Source organism: Ochotona curzoniae, unplaced genomic scaffold, assembly GCF_017591425.1.
Source record: "Ochotona curzoniae isolate NIBS_2020 unplaced genomic scaffold, NIBS_Ocur_1.0 contig_1, whole genome shotgun sequence".
Classification (NCBI taxonomy): domain Eukaryota; kingdom Metazoa; phylum Chordata; class Mammalia; order Lagomorpha; family Ochotonidae; genus Ochotona; species Ochotona curzoniae.
The window spans coordinates 44394803-44416825 of NW_024464918.1; the positions used below are offsets into that span (position 1 = coordinate 44394803).

Genomic DNA, 22023 nt, shown 5'->3' on the forward strand with positions numbered 1-22023 from the left:
GCTTGTTGTCCATGTTCACCCAACTGCAGCTTTCAGCTTCCTGCCTCTAAAGATGAGCATGCTGGGGGATAAAATGGAGTTTGTTGTTTCTTTTTTGAAGATTTGTTTATTTGAAAGGCAGAGTGAAAGTGTTCCTGCATTGTCTGGTTGGCTCTCTGAATGGCCACAAGAGCCCGGGGCAGCCCAGCTGGGAGCCACGCACCTCCTCCAGGTCTCCCACCTGGGTGCTGGGTGCACGTCAGGGACCTCAGCAACTTCTACTTTCTGTTCCCTAAGCAGGAAGCTGGATCAGAGGTGCAGCAGCCAGGACTCGAACCAGTGCCCACAAGAAAGGCTGGCAGCAGCCTAACCCACTACGTCACGGTGCCAGCCCCTGTTATTTAAGTATGTAAGTTTCTTTGAAGAAAGCAACCTTTCTAACTGAATCTTACATGACAACTGTATTAGGAGTCCTTCATGTAAAAAACAGCTGATGGTATCCTTCCTTCTGCCTCTTATGGGGCCTGGTGCATGTGCCAGTAAGAGACTGAGGAGGGTTAAGCCCCGGCTCACTGAAAAGGGCTTCCAGGCCTCCGGGGTGTCCTGCACGGCGTCCCCGAAGGGCCAGCTGGGAGGACACGGGGTGGCCTGGGGTGTCCTGCACGGCGTCCCCGAAGGGCCGGCTGAGGGGACACGGGGTGGCCTGGGGTGTCCTGCACAGTGTCCCCAAGGGCCGGCTGGGAGGACACGGGGTGGCCTGGGGTGTCCTGTACGGCATTCCCAAAGGGCCGGCTGGTGCTGGGGGGACACCGGGTGTCCCTCGGGGTTGGGGTGTGTGCGGTGACCCGGGTTGTGGAGGGTGATCCGGGGTGTCCTGCACGGCGTCCTCGAAGGGCCGGCTGAGGGGACACGGGTGACCCGGGGTGTCCCTCGGGGTCGGGGTGTGCAGCTTGACCCGGAGTTTGCAGCGAGACCCGGGGTGTCCTGCACGGCGTCCCCGGAGGGCCGGTGACGCGGGGTGTCCCTCGGGGAGCGGGAAGCTCGCGTGCAGTGGCAGCTCCTGACGAGTCGTGCGTGGGCGGAAGGCTGGGGGCCGCCCACCCCGCGCTGTGCGCCCGCCCCGCCCCGAGCTCCCGCCCGGGCCCCGCCGCGCGGCGACTGCTTCCGGGTCGCGGCGGCCGTCGCTTCCGGAGCAGCATGGCGGCCGTGGAGGACGAGCCGCTGTCCGGGAGCGGAGACGGGGAGCGGCTGGACTTCCTGCGGGACCCGCACGTGCGCTTCTTCCAGCGCTGCCTCCAGGTGCTGCCCGAGCGCTACTCCTCGTTGGAGACCAGCAGGTGGGCGCCCGAATCCGCGGTTCCCGGCGGGCGGGACAAGGTCGGGCGCGCGTGGCCGCCCGGTGGGTGACCGGCGCCCCTCTGCGCCCTCCGCGCCCCCCGGCCTGTCCCCGCGGAGAACGACTTTCCAGGAGCGCTCCCCGGGCGGGAGGCGGTGGAACCGACGGACGCGGGGTGCCCTGTGTGGCCGGGTGCCCCTGGGGTTGGGGTGCTCCTGGAGTCGGGGTGCCCCTCGGGATCGGGGATGTGCTGCAGGACCCGGGGTGTCTCGTCTGGTTGGAATGCCCTTCGGGGTCGGGGGTGTCCGGCGGGACCCGGGGTGCCCTGTGTGGCTGGGGTGCTCTGGAGTCGGGGTGCCCCTCGGGCGGGGGTGTCCCGTGTGGCAGAAGTGCCCCTTGGAGTCGGGATGTCCTGTGTGTGCGGCGGGACCGGGGTGCCCTGTGGCCGGGGTGCTCTCGGGGCCGCGTTGTCAGTTCGCTTCCTTCCCGGGCTGCTGCGTCCGGAGCAGCTCAGGACGGCGTGGTTTTGGGTGGTTCCTGCAGTGGTGGGTTCCGGGGAGGAGCTGAGCTGGACGTGGCTGGAGGGCGGTTCGGGGGACCTTCTCCCTGGCCCAGAGCATCCTGGCAACGCCCCTTTCCTGTCATCAGCCTTGAGGTGCTCCGCAGTTTTTCCTCTGACAGCCAGACCTTGGGAGCCGTCACACGCCGGGGCTGGTGTGCCCGAGTGGCTCGTTCGCCCCATTTCGAAGTTCCTTCGCCTCAGCCGCTGCGGTGGCCGCCGCCCTGGCCACCTGCTGCTGTTCAGTCGGCTGGCCTGGCTGGCCGCACGTGGCCGTCAGCAGAGGTCTGGTCCAACGGAAGGGACACCCTAGAGTTCCAGGACTCAGCCCTTTGCTTGTGGCTGAAAGGTGTGTTTTAAAAAGGCAAGGGAAATCCCCGAGCCTAAGGAACTATTGTAATGAAAAATGGAGAATTTAAAAAAAAAGGTGTGGATGAATTGTGTTTGGGTCATGCAGGGAGGAACGTTGGGTGCGCTCAGAGCATTCTGTAACTCTTCCATCGCTGCACACCACCTCTGGGACCCCCGTAACATTGCAGCGTGTGGACCCGTCTCTTCGGTTGTCAGACTGTGGTTCTGCTTGCAGTCAAGGCCAATGGCAGAACTGGTGCCCCAGCTGAGGACAGCTTGCAGTCTTGGGTCTGCCCTGGGTGGCATGTTCTCTGTATAACCTTGGTGTGCTGAGACAGCCAAGTAAAGCCCTGTGTGTGCCGCTCGTCCCTTGACCAGAACTCTGGGTTAAAATCACTTTTGGTTTTCTGGTGGCTCATTTAATAACTGTAGTCAAAGTTATTAGCTGTGTCAGCTTTGTGGTTTCTTGAGCTGCGTTCTCCTTCCGGGCACAGTTCATAACTTCCCTTCATTTCGAGTCGGGTCCTTCTGTGCTATGTGTGACTGGAGCTTGATGCTAAGATGCTTTGAAGAGCTTCCAGCCTTTGTAGCAAGGATCTCGCTGGCCAGGGGAGCTGCCGTGGGGGAGTGCCTCGTTCTGCCGTGCAGCTCTGGGAAAACCTAGTTAACTTCATGTGTACGTCTCTGAGTGGATTCCTTACGCCCTAGAATTCAGCGGAATTTTCAAGGAATCACACTGTTTATAAATGCATGGGTTCGGAGAAGATAAGTGTGCTCTCATCCGTCAGGAGCTCAGCACAGTAGGGTAACTGCTTTGGGTGCGTGGTGAGAGGCCGTTTGGCTCGTCCGTGCTCTGAGCCTGTTTCTGTGCGGGCGGAGGGAGCTGCTGTCTGTCCTCCCCTGCGGCTTGCCGGTGCGGTCCACTGTGCCTTCACTAAGCACTGCAGCCCTAACCCTAAACGCTCTTTACAAAGATTGAAGCATGCTGTGTGCGCTCTTACATTGCAAGAATGGTAGATATCTTTTTAATTTATTATTTGTTTTTCAAAATATTTACTTATTTTTATTGCAAAGGCAGATATACAGAGAGGAGGAGAGACAGAGAGGAAGATCTTCCGTCCGATGAGTCACTCCCCAAGTGACTGCAACGGCCAGTGCTGGGCCAGTCTGAAGCCAGGAGCTTCCTCCAGGGCTCCCACAGGGGTGCAGGGTCCCAAGACTTTGGGCTGTCCTCCACTGCTTTCCCAGGCCACAAGCACGGAGCTGGATGGGAAGCGGAGCCACCAGTTAGAACAGGTATATGTCTAGGATTCCAGCACCTGCAAGGGGAGGACTTTAGCTGCTAGGCTATGGTGCCAGGCTCAGTGGTGAATATTTTTGACTCTTGTGATGCAGTTTAAATTACTGTAAGAGTAGCTTGTGTTTGTTACTTTTGTGAATGAGGCTGAGTTCCATGGTTTGATGGTTATGACAGAATTTTTCCCTTTTTCTCTTTTTAGGTTGACAATTGCGTTTTTCGCACTCTCTGGGCTGGATATGTTGGATTCCTTGGATGTGGTGAACAAACATGATATAATTGAGTGGATTTACTCCCTGCAAGTCCTTCCCACAGAAGACAGTGAGTGAGTTTTTGCCATCTGATTTTGAGTGTGACTAGTGCCACATGTGTTGAACAAACATCTCCTAGTGTGTGTTATCATGCTGTTGGCGTGTCTTACGCGTGTTTTATGATGAACATTCCCATTTGTTCAGATACAACACGTCAGTCTGATCTTCAGTCTCTTGCGAGAAGGATCTAGAGTCCTTGGGTTGAGCGCAGCTTCACATTGTGTCCGTCTCCCTGGGGCATCCCCAGCTGGATGACTGCTTGTTGGTTACGGGGATTTCAGGTCATGCCTGGCTAATTCTGTAACGTTCGTTTCCTTTTTCACTCCCAACTGTTCTTTTTGCCATGGAGTCTGTCTGTGGTCCTCTGGTCTTGTTCCCTCCAGTGTTTCACCAGCATTTCTTTCATGGTTTCGGAGAGATCTTCTGTCCTTTATTTTTATACTTCTTAAAACTTTCTGAATAATTCTCAGGCTTCTTCAGTTCTGTGAGCAACTAGATATGGAAAGTTTTGTAAGCTTTCTCCTTGCTCCAGTAGGTGTAAAGTTCTAATTTGGATGTAGGAATTCTGACCAGGAGCAGGCATTTGGTGTAGCAGTTAAGCCACCACTGGAGACACCCATGCTCCCTCTCCGTGGGCCTGGCTTCAGGTCCTGGCTCCCTGCTGAGGCACACCCGGGAAGGCAGCTGGTGAAGGTGCCAATCTGGGGGTCCCTGCCTCCCACACGGGAGACCTAGGGGAGTTACTGACTGGCAACTTCAGCCTGGCTCATCCCTGGGTGTTGGGGCATTTAGAGAGTGAGCCAGTGGATGGGAGATCTTGGGCAGTCGCTCCATGTATCTACCTGTCTACTTTTCAGATACATTTTCTTTAAAAAGAAGGATGAAGCAAATAAACTCTTGAAAGAACATCAAGTTTTATTCAGTGATCACCATCTACCTGGGTCCTGTGTTGTAAAAATCCGCTCCTGTGGGTTACCAGTGTGGTTTGTTGAAGTAACATTTATATATCTAACTTTGGAGAACTAAGAAGCCAGAAGGTTATTGAGAAAAACATTATTCAGCAGTCAGCGAGCAGCAGTCTGAGATCCACTGGTGGCCGGGTGGGAAGGGGGGGTTCATCAGCTCAGCAGGTGAACCCAGACAAAGAACTGCTGGTCTCATTCGATCGGCAGCAGAGACAGAGCAGCTGATCCCAAACAGGCGGTGTGGGAACAGGGTGGGTTTTCACAGCCCAGACCCCCACCCAGGCTGCACGGGGGCATCATTTTGTGTAGGGAGGCAAAGGCTGTACTGGAAATGAATTTATTTTGGGCTCAGTGCATTGCAACGACATGGCATCCTACAGGTTCCTCCTGAACTAGATCTGAGTAGCTCCCAGACCTAACGGCCAGCAGATCAAGAACTCCATGAGTGGTGCATCGGGGGCCTTTTGCAGTGTGGCAAAGGCTATGACCTCAGGGACGACAGTGAGCTGCGCATGTGCTGTGCTGGGAGCAAACTCACTTCTGGTTCAGTGCATAACACTGAAATACCACATCAAAAATAATATCGACTCTGGCACCTTACGTTTCAAAATAGATCTGTGTGGCCCTCAGACCAAATAGCCAGCAGGTTCTGGCAAGACCAGTACCACCAACAACCTAGCTGTTAGGACACCTGGTGTCTCCCTAACCCTGGGAACTGATCTAACCAGAAGTGGGAGAAAGGTTGTACAGACAACTGTGCAGCCTCAGCATGGTATCACAGGAAGTGGAGACTGGTGAGCCAGGAGCTGGGGCTAAGGAGATTGTGGTGGAAGCCTAACGTAGGAACCCAGACCTGGAACTTGCTAGAGGAAATAGCACAGGTGATTTCAAACAAAGAGCTGTGTACTGACTACAATAAATAAAATTGAATTGCAGACCTGTCAGTAACACAGCTTAGAAACCTGCCCAAGGAGACGAAGCTTATTATGACCTGCTAATTATGACCAAGAGCAAAAGAAGAGACAAAGACACAGTGAATGTTATTGAAGACTCCCCTGCAAAGGAGCATGAAAAAAGTCAATTGACGTATAGAAGAATGGCAATCAGACTCACAGCTGCCCTCTTACAGGAAACTCAACAAGCCAGAAGAGAATGGTGTGACATATTCCAGATTCTAAAAGTAAAAAATTGTCGACCCAGAACAGCATATCCAGCAAAGCTGTCATTTGTCTTTGAAAATGAAATAAAATTCTTCCAGAGTAAAGAAAAGCTCACAGATTATGCCTCTTCCAGACTTGCCCTACAAATGATTTTTAAAGATGTTCTCTTGGGCCCGGCACAGTGGCCTAGCAGGTGAAGTCCTCGCCTTGAACACGCTGGGATCCCATGTAGGTGCTGGTTCTAATCCCAGCAGCTCTACTTCCCATTCAGCTCCCTGCTTGTGACCTGGGAAAGCAGTCGAGGACGGCCAAGGCCGTGGGACCCTGCCCCCGTGTGGGAGACCTGGAGGAAGCTCCTGGCTCCTGATCGGCTCTGGATCGGCACAGCACCGGCCGTTGCAGTCACTTGGGGAGTGACTCATTGGACGGAAGATCTTCCTCTCTGTCTATCTGCCTTTGCAATAAAAATAAATAAATCTTTCAAAAAAAAAAAAAGACATGTAGTAAGGTTAAGAGAACTTTTTTGGACTAAAATCTTGGGCTTCTGTATTCCCAGTCTGAGTACTGGCTCACCGTTTAAGTTTATAGGTCCCTTCCTAGTGGAAACGGTCACTATGGCACTTGAGGACATTTAACCTGGGCCTCCAGTCACTCCAGGGCTGTGCAGGCCCTCCGTGTGTGGCGTATGAATAAGTGTGATGGCCGTTGGAGGATGGGCCATTCTGCACTTGATCTTAACCAAAAGGCTGAGAAGCATTGGAGGATGGGCCATTCTGAACGTCACGAGGAAATACTCAGGATACAGAGGCTCAGTATAGCATTGTGCCTTCTGTTCTCAGGACTTAAGTGGAGAATTCCAGACTAGAACAGAGCAAGGAGTATTGTGGCTCATTGCTTCTTTCTTTATTTTAATTAAGGGACAGACCATTAGACTCCCCAGATTCCTGCAGCAGCTGAGCTGGTCAGACTGAGGCTGGAAGCCATGGTCTCGGACAAGGTCCCCTGGGTGGGTGACCTCCTCTGCCGTACAGTGGCAGGAAATGGAGCCAGGATTTGGACCCAGGCACTGCATTGCAGGGTGTAAAGGTCCCAAGCAGATGCTTGTTTATTTATTTATTTAAGATTTATTTATTTGAAAAACAAAACAACAGGGACAGAGTGTAAGATTCATTTTCTGGTTTCCTTCCAATTGACCTCAGCTTCTGGGCCACAGGCAGAGGCCGGGAACACAAGGATACCAGGGGCCCTACATGTATATTTGGGCCATCTTCCCCTACTTTCCCAGGCATGGCCAAAGAAAAATGGGTAGGAAGCATTGTAGCCAGCATCCTGCATGGAATGGCAGCATTGGAAGTGACAGATTAACCTGTGGTGCCACCACTACCCTGCTGCCTCCACCTCCCCGCTCCTCCTCCCCTCCCCCTGTGATATCTTTATTGCTACATCATCAGATGACTGACTGTTTCTGTTTAGTTCTGTTGCAAGTGGAGCTTTTAAAGCCAGGGAGCCTGATGGTTCACAGTTGTGCAGCTAGTTGGTGCCAGAGGCAGGATGGGAATGCAGCTCTCTGTCCCTTAGCACTTGGGTATTTTTCTCATATATGGATTCTGGGCACTGAGCCCTTTGTGTATCGTGTGGTTTCTTTGTGAGACACAGATGTGGTTATGAGAATTATTTTTTTTTAATTTTTATTAATTACATTGCATTGTGTGACACAGTTTCATAGGCTCTGGGATTCCCCCAACCCCTCCCCATACCCTCCTCCCATGGTGGATTCCTCCACCTTGCTGCAGTACTACAGTTCAAATTCAGTCAAGATTCTTTCATTGTAAGCATATACCAAGCATAGAGTCCGGTATCTTATTGTCCAGATAAATTCAACAGTTTCTTGGGTAGACCATCTCTAGTCTGAAGGTAGAGCTGGCAGAATATCATCCCTATCCATTAAAAGCCCCAATACAACATCAACAACAATTTACAACGTTATGGAATTAATTGACATGGTATTGAGTAACCAATATGTTAAAAATTGCAAGTTCTTAACCACATCCTGTGACTACTTCATTGACATTTCAATTTGTGGAAAGGGATGCTAGATTTGGTGTCTGTTCCTTAATAGATCTCATAAATTATTAGAATTGTTAGGAAATGTAGATACAAGTGTTGGCTATTAAAGGGAAAAATACTGAGTGATGTCAGCTTCTGGTTGGTTTTTCAGGTGGCCGCTCCTGAGTGGCTTTGTGTGGCACATTCAAGCTCTGTAGCAGAGTTTTAGAATGAAAAAGCAGTGGTTGTGGAGACGTTGTAGAAGTAGACAATTTGTGACGATAGCCTCAGTGTGTGTTTGTGTCCTTCCTGCCCCTTGTCACCTGCTGGGGACCTTTCCAGGCAAGGCATGATTTGAACTCTCGGTTGGCCCTTCTCCTTGGAGGAAACACTATTAAACCACTAGAGGAAAGAACATTTGTTCCTGTCTTGCTTACTTGGGATTTAAGTCAGTTCTAAAACCAGAAATCTAAGAAAAGATGTTGAAAGCAACATTTTTTTTAGCTATAGAATTTTTTTTATCTTGTCTGAATCTTAGTTGACATCTAAGAAGTTGTGTAAGATATGTTTTCCTACTAGGAAACTTGGTTGTTCCTTAAGAACACCTATTCAAAATTCTTTCTGTGTTCGTAAAACATAAATGTCTATTTCTGTGTGCAGCATAATGCTACATTCCTCACTGGAGATCCGTTTGTTAAGTGCAAGCATCTTTTGAAGTGGGGATTAGAAAGTTAAGAACGTGTTTACATCACATTTTGAATACCATTAGTAGGTATGATAACATTTTATCTTAAGGACCATGCCTTTTTAGAAGCATCTCATTGTAATTTCTGATATAATTTTTACTTTAAAGATTTATTTTTTATTATTTTTTCACTGGAAAGGCGGATATACAGAGAGGAGAGACAGAGAGGAAGATCTTCCGTCCAATGATTCACTCCCCAAGTGAGCGCAACGGGCCGATACTATGCCGATCCGAAGCCAGGAGCCTCTTCCGGGTCTCCCACGCGGGTGCAGGGTCCCAAAGCTTTGGGCCGTCCTCGACTGCTTTCCCGGGCCACAGGCAGGGAGCTGGAAGGGAAGCGGGGCTGCCGGGATTAGAACCGGCGCCCATATGGGATCCCGGGCGTGCAAGGTGAGGACCTTTAACCACTTGCGCCACCGCGCCGGGCCCACACATTGTTTTTTGAATGAGGAAATACACTACTTGTCAAAGACACAATCTTTTTGTGTCTTGTTCAACTTTTATATTCTAGAAGATAGTTATGTTAAATATAAATGTACTATTGTATAATACTTGGCATATTCTTAGAAACTTAATAGTAAACCTGAAAGTTCTACGGTGTGATTTCCTCATTAGATAAGAGCTGGGACTCCGGTGTCCCAGATGGGGGCTGATTCCCGTCCTGGGTGTTCTGCTTCCAAACCAGCTCCCACTTAATGTGTCGTTCAGTGCAAGACAGCCCGGGTGCGTGGGGCCCTGCCAACCACATGGGAGACCTGGGGGCGTACCTGACTCCTGGCTTCAGCATGACCCAGTCCTGGCTGTTATTGTCATTTGGGGAGTGAATTAGCAGATGGATGATCTTTCTCTGTCTCTCTTTGTCTTTCGGATAATCTTTTGAAATAAAAGAGCTGAATATCTTTCATGTGCAGATTAGGAAATAGATTAGCTTTCCTTGTAGTTAACAGCCTAACATTCTAGTAGGTTCTAGTAATGTATCTTTCTAAGTAGTTATACATAAACATATGCATATTACATTATATTCAGATTCCCACTTTTGCTGCTCTTCCAGTGTACCCAGTTTCCATTTTTCTTAAGTAACCTGATTTGTTATCTCCATTAACAGCTTGAATGGTTTGACTTTATGGTGCTTACCAACCCAGTGGATTTTGATTCTGTGTTGTTTGTGCATTTGGTTGACCGGTCCCTACCCTTTGTGGTTTTTATGCAGTGCTGGGATAGGAGCGTCTGTACTCTCACAGGTCAGGTACTCTCACACAATGAACTTCTAGTTTGTTTTGTTACTGCTGAGCACAAACACTAGATGGTGCTATTCTTTTAAAGATTTGCTTTATCTGACAGAGTGCATGGACTTTAAAGGAGATGGGCATGCACACACAGAGAAAGTTCTCCTGTGGCTGTAACTTCCAGAGCTGATCTAGGCTGGGATGTTTGGTGCTTCATCCAGGTCTCCCATGTAGGTGGCAGGCACCCACGGAGTGATGCTGTCTTTTGCTGCCTTCCCAGGCACACCAACTTGGAGCTGAATTAGAAGCAGAATGACCTGGATGCAATTCTGCATGCTTAATAGTGGCTCACCTTGTGATGCCACAACACTGGTCCCTGGTGGTGCTGTTTAGTAACATGGGAAGCCATTTGGACGTCACTGCGAGTATGTACTCAATCCTAAGTTTGGAGTGAATTGCATGTTAATACTTTAATGATTATCACAAAGATAGGCTTATTAGAATAATGAAAGAAATCATATCAGATAGATCATGTTAGGAACCCAGAGAGAGCCTAATAAATTAAGAATGTTGAAATGTTATTTATTTATTTCTTTCTTAATTTGAGAGGCTCAAAGGGATAGGCACACAGCTCACATCTGCTCATTCATCTCCAGATGCTGACAGTGACTAGGTCAGGGCTGGGCTGGGCTGAGCTGGGGTTGGGCTGGGGCTGGGCTGGGCGTAGGGTTGGGCTGGGGCTGGGGCTGGGCTGGGGCTGGAGCCAGAGCCAGGAGCCAGGAACTTAATCTGGGTCTCTTTTTCCTATCACCCCACATAATTCTATTTTTTATTCCTTTCCAGTTTTTTTTTAAATATGTACTATTATAAACCATAATGCACATGTATTTTGTGTACTATCTCTTAACCCAGTTGTATTTTTGCATATTAGTATGTAGTTTTACTAATTATTTAATAACAGTATAATGTTCCTTCTAGTGGAACATTATGGTATGATATATGCAACCTGTTGCATTTTTTCCTTGTGGGTGCATTTTCAGCATTGCATTGTATGTATGCCTTAAATTTGAAGGCGTTGAATTAGATTCTCAGATTCACTAGGTCATAGAGTGTTTTTCTTACTCTCCTTATATGTTGGCAAGTCTTCAATAGCTTGGCAGTCTAGCAGAAAGGCACCCAACAGCATGTGTGTTGGCTAGATAGTGGAGCTGGTTAGGTTCAAGTAGGCTTCAGTGCCCTTTGAGATGTGTGAGAGCTGAATGGGAGGTGGGGACAGGTTGGACTAGTCTGCTGCACATACTGGCAAGCCCGGGAACCAGGGCAGGGGCCGGGCCTGGTGGGGGTTATTGGGGGTTGCTCCGACCAGGCTGCAGCTCCCACTGGTTTATGTGAGGGCTGATTGTGTGCTGGGCAGATTCAGGCTGGACTGTAACACCCATCAGTTCCAGCGAAAGACAGGCTGGAAATAACCGACCCAGCAATTGCAACCACCAGCTGATCAGGGCTATGGACTGTGCCAGGCCCTGTATTTGCAAGTACATACAAGAACCTAGTCTGGGAACTCCTCAGACACAGTTTCTTTAGGGATTCGTGCAATCGAGCTTCCAGACTCAGAACCCTAATCATGAAAAGACAGAGGACAGAACAAGTCAATCAACTACCCCAGCCATGTGTTGGCAGTGAGAAACAGGGCAAACGGAGACTCTAAGATGGACTATGTCAATCAGTGGATTCTGCAGTGACCACATCGTGCTTGGAGTGGCAATACTGGCAGCAATTCATACCTGCTGAACTATCCAAACCACCTGATCATGCCCCATGTCAGGGACCTGGGAGGGGTGGGAGACTGGGTGGGGCTTCTCCCTTTACCTCCCCCTTTACCCCAGATACAGGAAAAAAACAATGTGGAAATAATGGTCTTACCACTTTCCTATAGCCCTTGAACCTTTGTGCCATAATTAACTATGTAAGGATTGTCCAAAATTAAAAAAAAAATAACAGTCTAAACATCTTCAGAGAATAAGAGAATTACATGCACTAAAATGATTACCATTAGTATCTTTTTCAAAATAAATGTTCATTCATAAAGTAAAGGTGATTGGTGAAGAATGTTAAATGTAGTAGTCCCTGATTTGTTGACGGCATCATGTCAGCTACTGTGATAAATAGTTCAGGTGCTGAACAAAGCAGCAGGGGCTGAAAAGGTTACTACTAGTCCTGTGGGCCAGCAGAGCTGGGACGGGTCCGTCCCCGCAGCAGAGCCTGCTTGTACATCAGGCTGAGCTGGTCTCAGCTGTGCATTCGCGTCCCACCAGGACTGTGTCCTGTACCTGTGGTGCTGGTTTTGTGCTGGTCCTCAACATTCTCACTGTTATTGATGAGCACGGGTTCTAAGTGCGTCTTGAAGAATGAAAATTTTAGGTGGGAAAAAATTGTGTGAGCAAACAGGCGTTAAGCAAATACAAACTAAGCACCATGTTATAGTCTTCTCAAAACCAAATGTATTACTGGACTAGACTACTGAAATACGGAGTGTGTTTTCCCTGCTGCTGAGGTGCTTGATCTTGACCTTCACCACGTAGAGAGGCGTGGAGGAAGAATAGAAAAGCTCACTGGACCGGAGCTAGCGTTCCCGACCCTGTCTGTTCTGTGGAAAAGGCACTGAAGTAGAGGTGCCTTCTGCCTGCAGTGGTGAGCGGTCCCCAGCAGGCTCGGGGTGGAGCTTGTGAACTGTGGACAGGAAGTGAGACCCCCAGGAGGCTCGTGGGGCAGACCTGGTGTGTCCTGAGCACTCGGCAGCCTGAAAGTGAGACCGTGACAAGGCTTGGGGACAGAAGGCCTTCTCAGAGACTGTGGTGAAGCTCTTAGACTACATGGCAAAATAAGATGTCCTTTAAACACATACTTTTATTTTTTAGGATCAAATTTAAATCGCTGTGGTTTCCGAGGCTCTTCCTACCTGGGTATTCCATTCAATCCATCGAAGGTTAGTTCTTGGGGTCAGGAGGGAGGAGGAGGAGGGGGCTCTGGGGCGAAATAAGGGAGAAAACTGCTCCAATTCCTCAGACCTAACGGCACTGCCTGGACATGTAACCATACAAAACAGCACGGCCTTCACATGTAACCATACAAAACGGCACGGCCTGGACATGTAACCATACAAAACAGCACAGCCTGGACATGTAACCATACAAAACGGCACGGCCTTCACATGTAACCATACAAAACAGCACGGCCTGGACATGTAACCATACAAAACGGCACGGCCTTCACATGTAACCATACAAAACGGCACGGCCTTCACATGTAACCATACAAAACTTCACGGCCTGGACATGTAACCATACAAAACGGCACGGCCTTCACATGTAACCATACAAAACTTCACGGCCTTCACATGTAACCCGTACGTGTTCTTGCATCATCTCTGGATTACTTTCCATACACTCTAAATCAGCTCTCGGATCCAATGCTCATGTTATGCAAACAGTGGCAGTGCCTAGAGAAGTGCATTGGTCAGGGAATGAATACTGCTTAGTGACACTGGGTTGGCGTTCCTTTTGAAAAAGGCCTGTACGTGTCCGGTGCAGATACAAGGGCTGGCGTGGTGGTCCAGGGGAGGTAAGCTGCAGCTGCTGACCCCAGTCCCCCGCTCAGTGCTGGCTGGAGTCTCACGGCTCTGCTTGCAGGCTCACTGCGACGGCAGCGGAAGAGAGCATGACATCCTGCCTGGGGAGCCATGGGGGGCGTGAACCAGCAGAGGGAAGATTTCTCTTCCCCTCTCCCCTCTCTGCTCTTTCCCCACACATCCAGCACTCTTTCAAATAAATACAAAAACTGAAAAACAAACAGATGTAGGGTTTTTTCTGCATATTTTCAGTTTGCAGTTGTTTGAAACTATAGGTAAGGAACTGAAGGGTCCAGAAGCCAATGATGTATAAATCACAGTGAGCTCCCAAGTTGCTAAAACCTCATGTGGAGTTAGTAAATCAGGTCAGTTCCAATTTCAGTTCATAATTAACATTATACTAATTTTGCATATAGAATCCTGGAACAGCTCATCCTTACGATAGCGGTCACATTGCCATGACCTACACGGGCCTCTCGTGCCTGGTCATTCTGGGAGACGACCTGAGCCGAGTAAATAAAGAAGCTTGCCTTGCGGGCTTGCGAGCCCTTCAGCTGGAAGACGGGAGGTATGAGCAGGCTTCTCTTCTTTTGTAACACAGATGTAGACACAAAAATGAATGTTAAATAGTCTCAGGATTGGGAGTCTAAATGAAAAAAGGAGTATTTTGAAGTAATCATACATATAGTTCATCTGAACTTGGTTGATCCTTCAATGATAAGGAAAATGGAGTTATTTGTATACAGTGGAATAGTATTTGCAATATAAAATGACAAAAACCTGTCACTTTTGGCAACACGGATGAACTTATAGGACATTAGAGTAAATGGAATAAGCAAGGCACAAAAAAACAAGTACCATATGGTACTGCCCATACGTGGCATCTTAAACTGCTGTCATAAAGTAGACAGTAGAATGGCAGTGCTGGGGATGGGGGATTGGCTCTGGCTGGGTTTAGAGTTGTGGCAGGACAGAAGTATGGTGGTGCCCTCTGCTACAGAGAGGGCCATGACCAACAGCACTGCCCTGCCCCTTGCAGACAGCTGCGGAAGGGTGCTGGCGTGGACATATAGCTGAACGTCCTGCTTTCACCATTGCAGAGCGTGCTTGTGTCAGATCATGCTCTGCCCCATACGCTTGTACTTACTATGTGTCAATACAAAAAAAAAAAAAAAATGGAGGCAGGAATGAATACTAAATATTAAGTTCCAGTGGAAGATTTTCAGTGACAGTTTTTAAGATAGGATAGGAAGAAGTTGGTTTGTTAACTTGTGTTTTTTTGTGCGGTGTGTCTAAAGAAGAATCTGCCTGGAATTTTAAGATGAAATAAAGTTTTGATTTGAATTAATGAACCAGTAATAATGCCATCTACGGGGCAGAAATCCGGCCCGTTACATCCTCGTGCAGTGTTCTAGTCCCTTGGAGAGGGATTGCTGTAAATGCAGAATAAATGGAGGTTACTTAGACTATACTAGGAACTTGTTTTGAGCTCACTTTGAACCTGGGACATAGCTAAATATTTGTTTATAAATAAAGAGGCAGAAGGAAACACAAGCTGTTACCTCTCTACAGCCAACTCAGTACGTGACATTGAACAGTAGTATGATTTTGAATGTATATTTGGATGGGATTCCAAGCAAAACAGTCTTGGGAATTTCTTACTGCCTGATGGCTGCTAAACTTTGCCTGCTCCCTTCTCTGCGCTACTTGCTCAAGCTGCTGGCCGCTGCTGGCCCTGGCTGTCGGCGTGTCGGCCACGTGCAGCTGCATGAGAGACCATTGGGGACTTTGGGTGTTCATGGTTATGCTCTATAATGCAAGTAGAATGAAGTTGTTAACTCGGTGATAGGTTTTCCTACAGCTGAAGACAGGGTGGGTGTTCTAGCCCTCCGGAGAAAAATGTGGAGTCTGGTGTGAGTCAAGCATCATTTACTGTTGTTACTTTCAGTTTTTGTGCAGTACCTGAAGGCAGTGAAAATGACATGCGGTTTGTCTACTGCGCCTCCTGCATATGCTATATGCTCAACAACTGGTCAGGCATGGATATGAAAAAAGCCATCAACTACATTAGAAGAAGTATGGTGAGTGACACAGGTTCCTGTGCTGGTGTGGATGCCGTGGCCCGAGAGCCTCGCCTCTCCCGGGTCTGGAAGCAGGAGCGATAGCGTTGCTTTGTGGTTACAGTGTGAACACTCCATGGAGGAGTTACAGTGAAGGACAGATCAACCTTTCTGCCGCTAACGTTTAAAAGTAATCTAGTTTTAGGAAGCCATGTCTTTTACAGAAATGTTTGATCAGCCTCAGGAGAAAAAAGTAAAATGTTTGCTGAATAGTTTTATTTATTTGAGAGAGTGTTCCCATCTGCTGATTGGTTCTAGCTGCAGCCAGGGTCAGGAGCCAGGGACCCGGTCCGGGCCCCCGTGGGGTGGGGTGACAGGGACCCGGTCCGGGCCCCCCGCAGGGTGAGGTGACAGGGAGCCAAGGACCGGGGCTGTCACTGCTGCTCCCAGCATCTGCAGGAAACTCGAGTCTGGAGCCAGAGCTGGGACCAGCCAGTTACTGTGGTGAGGGCTGAGTGTCAAGCAGCAGGCCAGACGCGCAGCCCCAAGAAGTAAAACCTTAAAAACAGCAGCAGACTACCCTACAGGAGTCAGTTCAAACACAATAAGCTTATGATCTTCTTGGTGAGAATACTTGCTTTATTATTTTATTTATTTGAAAGACAGGATTACAGAGAAAAGAGAAGGTAAAACAGAGGGGTTCTTGTGCCCAGTGGCCACACAGGGCTGGGCCGGGCTGAAAGCAAGCGCGTAGAATTCCAAAACCTTCCCAGATGGGCCGCAGGAGCCCAGGGACTGAGCCATCCTCTGCTTTCTGAGATACAAAGCAGGGAGCTACCTCAGGTAGAGCGGCCAAGGTTCAAACTGTCAGCCACGGGGCATGCTGGCATCACAGGAAGTGGTGTAATGATGATGTTTTTATATTAAGAAGACCCAAATGAAGGGGTTGCTGTGACTCAGCAAGTTAAACTACTTGCAGTACATTCCATATGGCTGCTGGTTCAAGTCCCAGCTGCTCCGCTTCTGATCCAGGCCGCTGCTAAGGCGTCTGGGAGAGCAGCAGCATGTCCTTGGGCCCCGCAGCCTCATCAGAAACACCGAAGTTCCTCGCTCTCCACTTCAGCCTGGCTCTTGGTAGCCATCCGGAGCAAGCCAGGAGGTAAAGGATCTCTCGTCTGTCTTCCAGATAAATAAATAAATAATTGTTTAAAGAGACCCAAATGTGAAGATTCAAGGAGCTGATAGAGGCAGTAGGGTTTGGTATCACTGCTGTTTCATTGATTTGAGAGGCAGAGCGCTCCCGTCGTCAGCTGGCTCATCCCCCAGAACCTGCAGGGATGGGTCGGGCCAGCTGAAGCCAGGGCTGGGCCTCCCTCCAGGTCTCCCTGTGAGGGCAGGGACCCCACTTTGGGGATCATGACCCACTGCCTGTGGGGGCAGGCTAGGAGGGAGCTGGAAACAGGAGGGACCCGAGGCCAGGCGCCCAGCTCGGAGTGTGTGCAGATGTCCTCTCTGCCAGGCCAGCGGCTGAACCACAGGGATTATCATTATTATTGGAAAGCCAGATACACAGAAAGAAGGAGAGACAGAGCGGAAGTCCTTCCATGCTCTGATTCACTCCCATATGGCACAATGTCAGTGCTGAGCCAATCTGAAGCCAGGAGCCTCCTCCAGGTCTCCCATGCATGTGTGAGGTCCCAAGGCTTTGGGCCGTCCTTTACTGCTTTCCCAGGCTACAGGCAGGAAGCTGGATGGGAATTGGGGCTACCCGGGATTAGAACTGGTGCCCGATGGGATCCCTGCACTTGCAAAGCAAGGACCTCAGCCGCTAGGCTACTGCACTGGACCCTGAACCGCAGATTTTAATTTAAGGAGAATTTCTAGTAGAAATGGTATTTTTCCTCACAGGATTGTTTGATCTTTCACTGACAGCAGTAAGGAAGGCTTTGTGATCAAAATATTCTTTGTGCCACTATTGTCTCTTAAATAAAACTCAAGAAGTAGAATTGTTGCTTTCCAGATTTGTTATTTCCCAAATGTGAAGGATTTTTTATTTTACAGGTAAGACTATCTTACTGCAGGTCAATTTTTATTATATCAGTATTTCAAAATGAGTATAAAGGTTAATGGGATTGTTTTGTGTGTAACTCACTAGGTTCGGTAGAATTGACACGGGCGTGTAGGAAGAGCAGACTCTGACAGAATGCCGAGGGGAAGGAACTTGGGTTGTCCACGTGGCCTTGGGTTTTGCCCTGAGCCGTGGGGCACGGGTCCTGCTTCCTCAGCGCGTGGTGCTGGGGTGGGGCAGGCGCATCCGCTCGCCGAATGGCCCTGCTCTAACTGGTCACTGCAGCCCCTCACTGTTGTGTTTGCTGCTTTCCCATGTCGGTGTCCCGGTGCCCCCCCTGGACTTCCCTCCCTGCTTCACCCGGCGCGTGTTTCTGTGTGAGCGTGTCCTTGCCCTGTCCTGCCGTCTCGATCCTCTCGCTTTTGTTCCTTAGATTGGTTTATCTTTCGTGAAATCATTTTTCGTTCTCTTCTCCCCTCTTCCTGTTGTTGGTCATTTCTGTGTCTGAGGCTGTGGGTCGGGAGAGCTGCTGCGCTCCCCTCCGACGGCTCCTCTGGCGCGGGCCGACTTACACACTCGTGTTTCCTCCTGGAGTGCTTTACTGTCGGTGAGCTTTGGTTTAGAACGTCATGCTTTGCTTTTCCTGGTAAGAATTCCTACATTAAAGATGCTGCTTTCTTTTCATTGGGACAAGGTGTTTTTATGGGGACTGCTGTCTGCAGGAGGGAAGGGATTCATGGTTTTCCAGGATTTTCTCGTTTGTTTCTCAAGTGTTGAAACAGGCCTCCTCAGAGCTTCACTAGTTGCTGTAGTTTCATTTTCTTTTCTTTTCTTTTACAAAATATGCAACTCGCTAATTGTCACTTATAAAAGTCTGCAGGGTTTATGAAAATGGTAACATCACTGTTGCTTTAGCTCAGTGGAATGTGAGGCAGTGAAAACAGTGACCAAGTCGCCCAGGACCTGTTCTCCTTAGGTGAAGCAGGTGCACCTGCTTCTCTTTAGGTGCATTGTTATGAGATGGTCCCCTCCCTCACCCTCCCTGTGTCCCCTGCTTGTCTTCTGGAACCACACCCACTGTGGTGTCTGTTTCTTGTACTGTCACTGCATCCGCTTCTTTACTGCATTTTCCTTTTGGCCAGTTCCCTTGCCAGTTCTTTGTGTGAAAGGTGATGTGGGCGTATCGCTGAGAGGCGGGCTGCACCCTTTGCCGTGTGTGAACGGAGGAGCCTGCTCAGTGAGAGTTGCTAAAGGGGCGCGGCTGGCCACTGCCTGTGACTGAGAGCTGTCAGGTGTGAGACGATCTGTGTGGACCGAAGTCCGAGCAGCAGATTGTACACCTCGTTCAGTCACTCTTGCTTTCATTGCTGAACTGCGAAGAGTGTTGGTTAACTAAACTGTGTCCCTGGCACTTGCGTGTGCCAGAGCTGCGCCCCACGAGTGCTCCTGCATTGTGGTTCATGAGTGAGCTTTGTGTTGAGGCCGGACCCACTGCTGCCATCCCACCCTTGCTTCCCACAGCCCTTCCCAGCCAGGGCTGTCCCAGAGCGTGAGTGATGGCTTGTGCACCTTGCCTCTTGTCTGTCTCACTCAGCCCAGCCTCGGGTGTGCCTTCTTGGCTAAGTGTGACTTTCATGCATTTTATTCTTTTTATTCTTTTCCTGTTTTGAGTTGGGAGATTGAAATGTAGGCAGTATCCCAGGTGACCTAAAATGGCATCAGAATGTTTATAATGTTTCAGGAGTATTTTCTTTGAATGTATGTATGAGTCAAGTGGTCAAAGAATAGACCAGAGGAGCGCAGGACGGAGCAGTGTGTGCTGAGTAGCTTAGGGACGCGGCTTGGCAGCAGGCCAGATCGGGAGCTGACAGTGCCTGCTTCTCCTGCATGGGTCAACGTGCCTGTGTTGTGACAGACAGAAGAGTTAGCACCATGGCAGCTTGCTTATTCCTGGTACCATTGCTTCCCTTCTAAATTGAACAATGTTTTTCTTTTGCAGTCCTATGACAATGGGCTGGCCCAGGGAGCTGGACTTGAGTCTCATGGTAAGACATCCTGAACCGTGTCAGTGTATAGTGTTTTGTTCTGTTGATCTTCCACCCTCGGAAGTGGTGTCAGCTGTAAGCGAGGCCGATGACCTCCCGGCCATCTGCCCGTTTCCGTCTGACTCTGCTGGGCCTGTGACCATCTAGGATTGTTCAGTCCATGCTGCGTTTCTAGTCACCCATCCCATTGTTAGCTGCATGAACACACCTTGTGATTATTTCTTAATTTGTCGTGAGAAGAGAGTAACAGCTTTTCCTCCGTGACGGGACCCTGAAGGCCTAAGCCGGAGCTGCCGCCTGTTGCACAGGAATCTGTACGATTGTGAAGAGTGAGAGTTCTTGGTTCACCTTCTCAGTACAATTATCCTAAGTGGGTGTCACAGTTCATCTTGGCACTCAGCATATGTGCAGTGCGCACCCTGGCCCTGTGTCGTCTGTCACAAGCTCCCTCTCCAGGACCTGGCAGTCCCTGTATCAGCTCAGCGACAGCCAGGGCTTGTTGAATTGGAATTCCCATCAGGAGGTCAGTTTCTGTTCTCTGTGCCGCGTGAGCCCAGCCCCTGTGTGCCGTGCCTCCCTGCCCTTGCTAGCACAGCCGTCCCTCCTCTGCTCATGTGAGCACATACTGGGCCTCAGCCCAACACTGGCCGTGGTGCTAGGCCTCTTACTGCACCTGCACGGGCTTCCTCACCAGTGGACAGTTAGAAGAGCGAAGGGGAAAGCAGGCTTTGAACTAAGAATGTCTAATAAAAGATATTTTCAACATGTGTTCCTGGACTTCTGCCTCCTTGCTCTTCATTGCTGTCATTTAGATGTTTGCTGAGTATGTGTGACGAAGGGATCTAGAAGACTGGCCCGGATTTTCCTGTGAAGTTGTCTAATAGTTTGAACCCTGTATTCCCTGGACTCTGTCTGAGGTGGGGGCAGGGCTGGCAGCTGCTAGCTGTGTGGCTCAGCAGAAGCGACACAGCTAGCAGCCTGCAGAGGAAGTGCGGCGGCTCCAAGACCCCTTGGCAGCTGGGTCTGGTGCCCACTGTCGGGTGTGGAGCCACGTTGGGCGGGCACTGCAGTCCTCTTCCTGGGCATCACGTGCTCTGCGATGTGAAGAGGAGCCTGGCTGCCCAGTCGTGGTCTCCCTGACAGGGCCTGAGTCAGACAGGCCATGACTTTGAGTGGCAGGACCCAGGACTGTCTGTGAAGGGGTGCTTCATGCTGAGATCTCACGTGCAGGAGGGCTGGGCCAGGCCGAAGCAGCAGTGGGGGTGGGGGGGCAGGAAACTCAACCTGGGTGCTCCACATGGCTGGCTGACCAAGCGTACATTACGGTGCATGAACAGAGAGTGGGAGTCGAGCAGAGCCGGGTCTCTAAGCCGCGCTCTGACCAGGGTGTGGGCCTCCCACCTGGCCTCTCGGCTGCAAGGCCAGAGCCCACCCCTTGTTCCCACTGTGAGGTAACGTTCTCCGAAATGAACAGGTGTGTTTGGGAGCAGCATGAGAAAGTGCACACCTCAGTTAACCACATTCAGAGGGATTGAGGCAGATGGGGCTTTAAAAGCAGAATGAGGAAGCTGACACGTGTTCTGCTGATGCTGGAATCTCGTGTTGCAAGGATCGTAGCAGGTGCTCGGGGCTCGGTTCTATGGGTGACAGGTGACCAGGATGGCCAGGTCCCTGTTGGGCAGATACGGGGTGTTTTCCATACAGGCTGTGCGGTGGCAGCTTCTTGTGCCAGAAATCAGATCAACTTTAATGATCATGCTTTTAGTTATCTTTAGGGTTTGACAGAAGTGATTCCATTTTGATTGACAACTTTTTCATTGCCAAAATAGCTTACATCTTTATAAATTCAGTGTGGTAATCCTTTGAATTCAAGTGCTTTTCTTCAGCTACTGCTTAGCCTGGAGTCCGTTTGCTGTGGAAACTGTGTGGTGTGCAGTGGTCTTCTGGGCCATGGCCTTGCACAGTAGTCATCTGTAGCTGTGACAGCCCACCAGCTCCCCAGTGATTGAAGAGTTTACCAGAAGGCATCCCTGTATTTTGGAAGAAATGGACTTTCCTGCTTTGTGTAGTAGAAAATTATTTTCTTTCTCAGGATTCATAATATAACACTCAGAGTGCAGATTGCTTTGATGGTATGATTCTTATGACGTACATCTGGCCTTATTGAAGCATTCCGCTGCCTTGAGCTCTCTTCACGTTACGTTTCCATGTGGTGTTTAAGCATAAAGCACAGCACTTATGGGGCTG

General features: G+C 49.7%; 1 protein-coding gene across 1 annotated transcript in view; it reads left to right on the plus strand.

Annotated features, from left to right (window-relative positions):
* The first annotated feature begins 1151 nt into the window (after nucleotides 1-1151).
* The window catches only part of PGGT1B (protein geranylgeranyltransferase type I subunit beta), a 28344-nt gene continuing 7472 nt past the window's right edge, over nucleotides 1152-22023 (plus strand). The window contains exons 1-6 of the mRNA XM_040973231.1: nucleotides 1152-1316; nucleotides 3725-3843; nucleotides 12894-12961; nucleotides 14020-14171; nucleotides 15552-15684; nucleotides 19731-19776. Of these exons, the coding sequence (XP_040829165.1) occupies nucleotides 1177-1316; nucleotides 3725-3843; nucleotides 12894-12961; nucleotides 14020-14171; nucleotides 15552-15684; nucleotides 19731-19776 (658 nt within the window). The 5' untranslated portion in view covers nucleotides 1152-1176. The remainder of the gene's footprint in view (nucleotides 1317-3724; nucleotides 3844-12893; nucleotides 12962-14019; nucleotides 14172-15551; nucleotides 15685-19730; nucleotides 19777-22023) is intronic.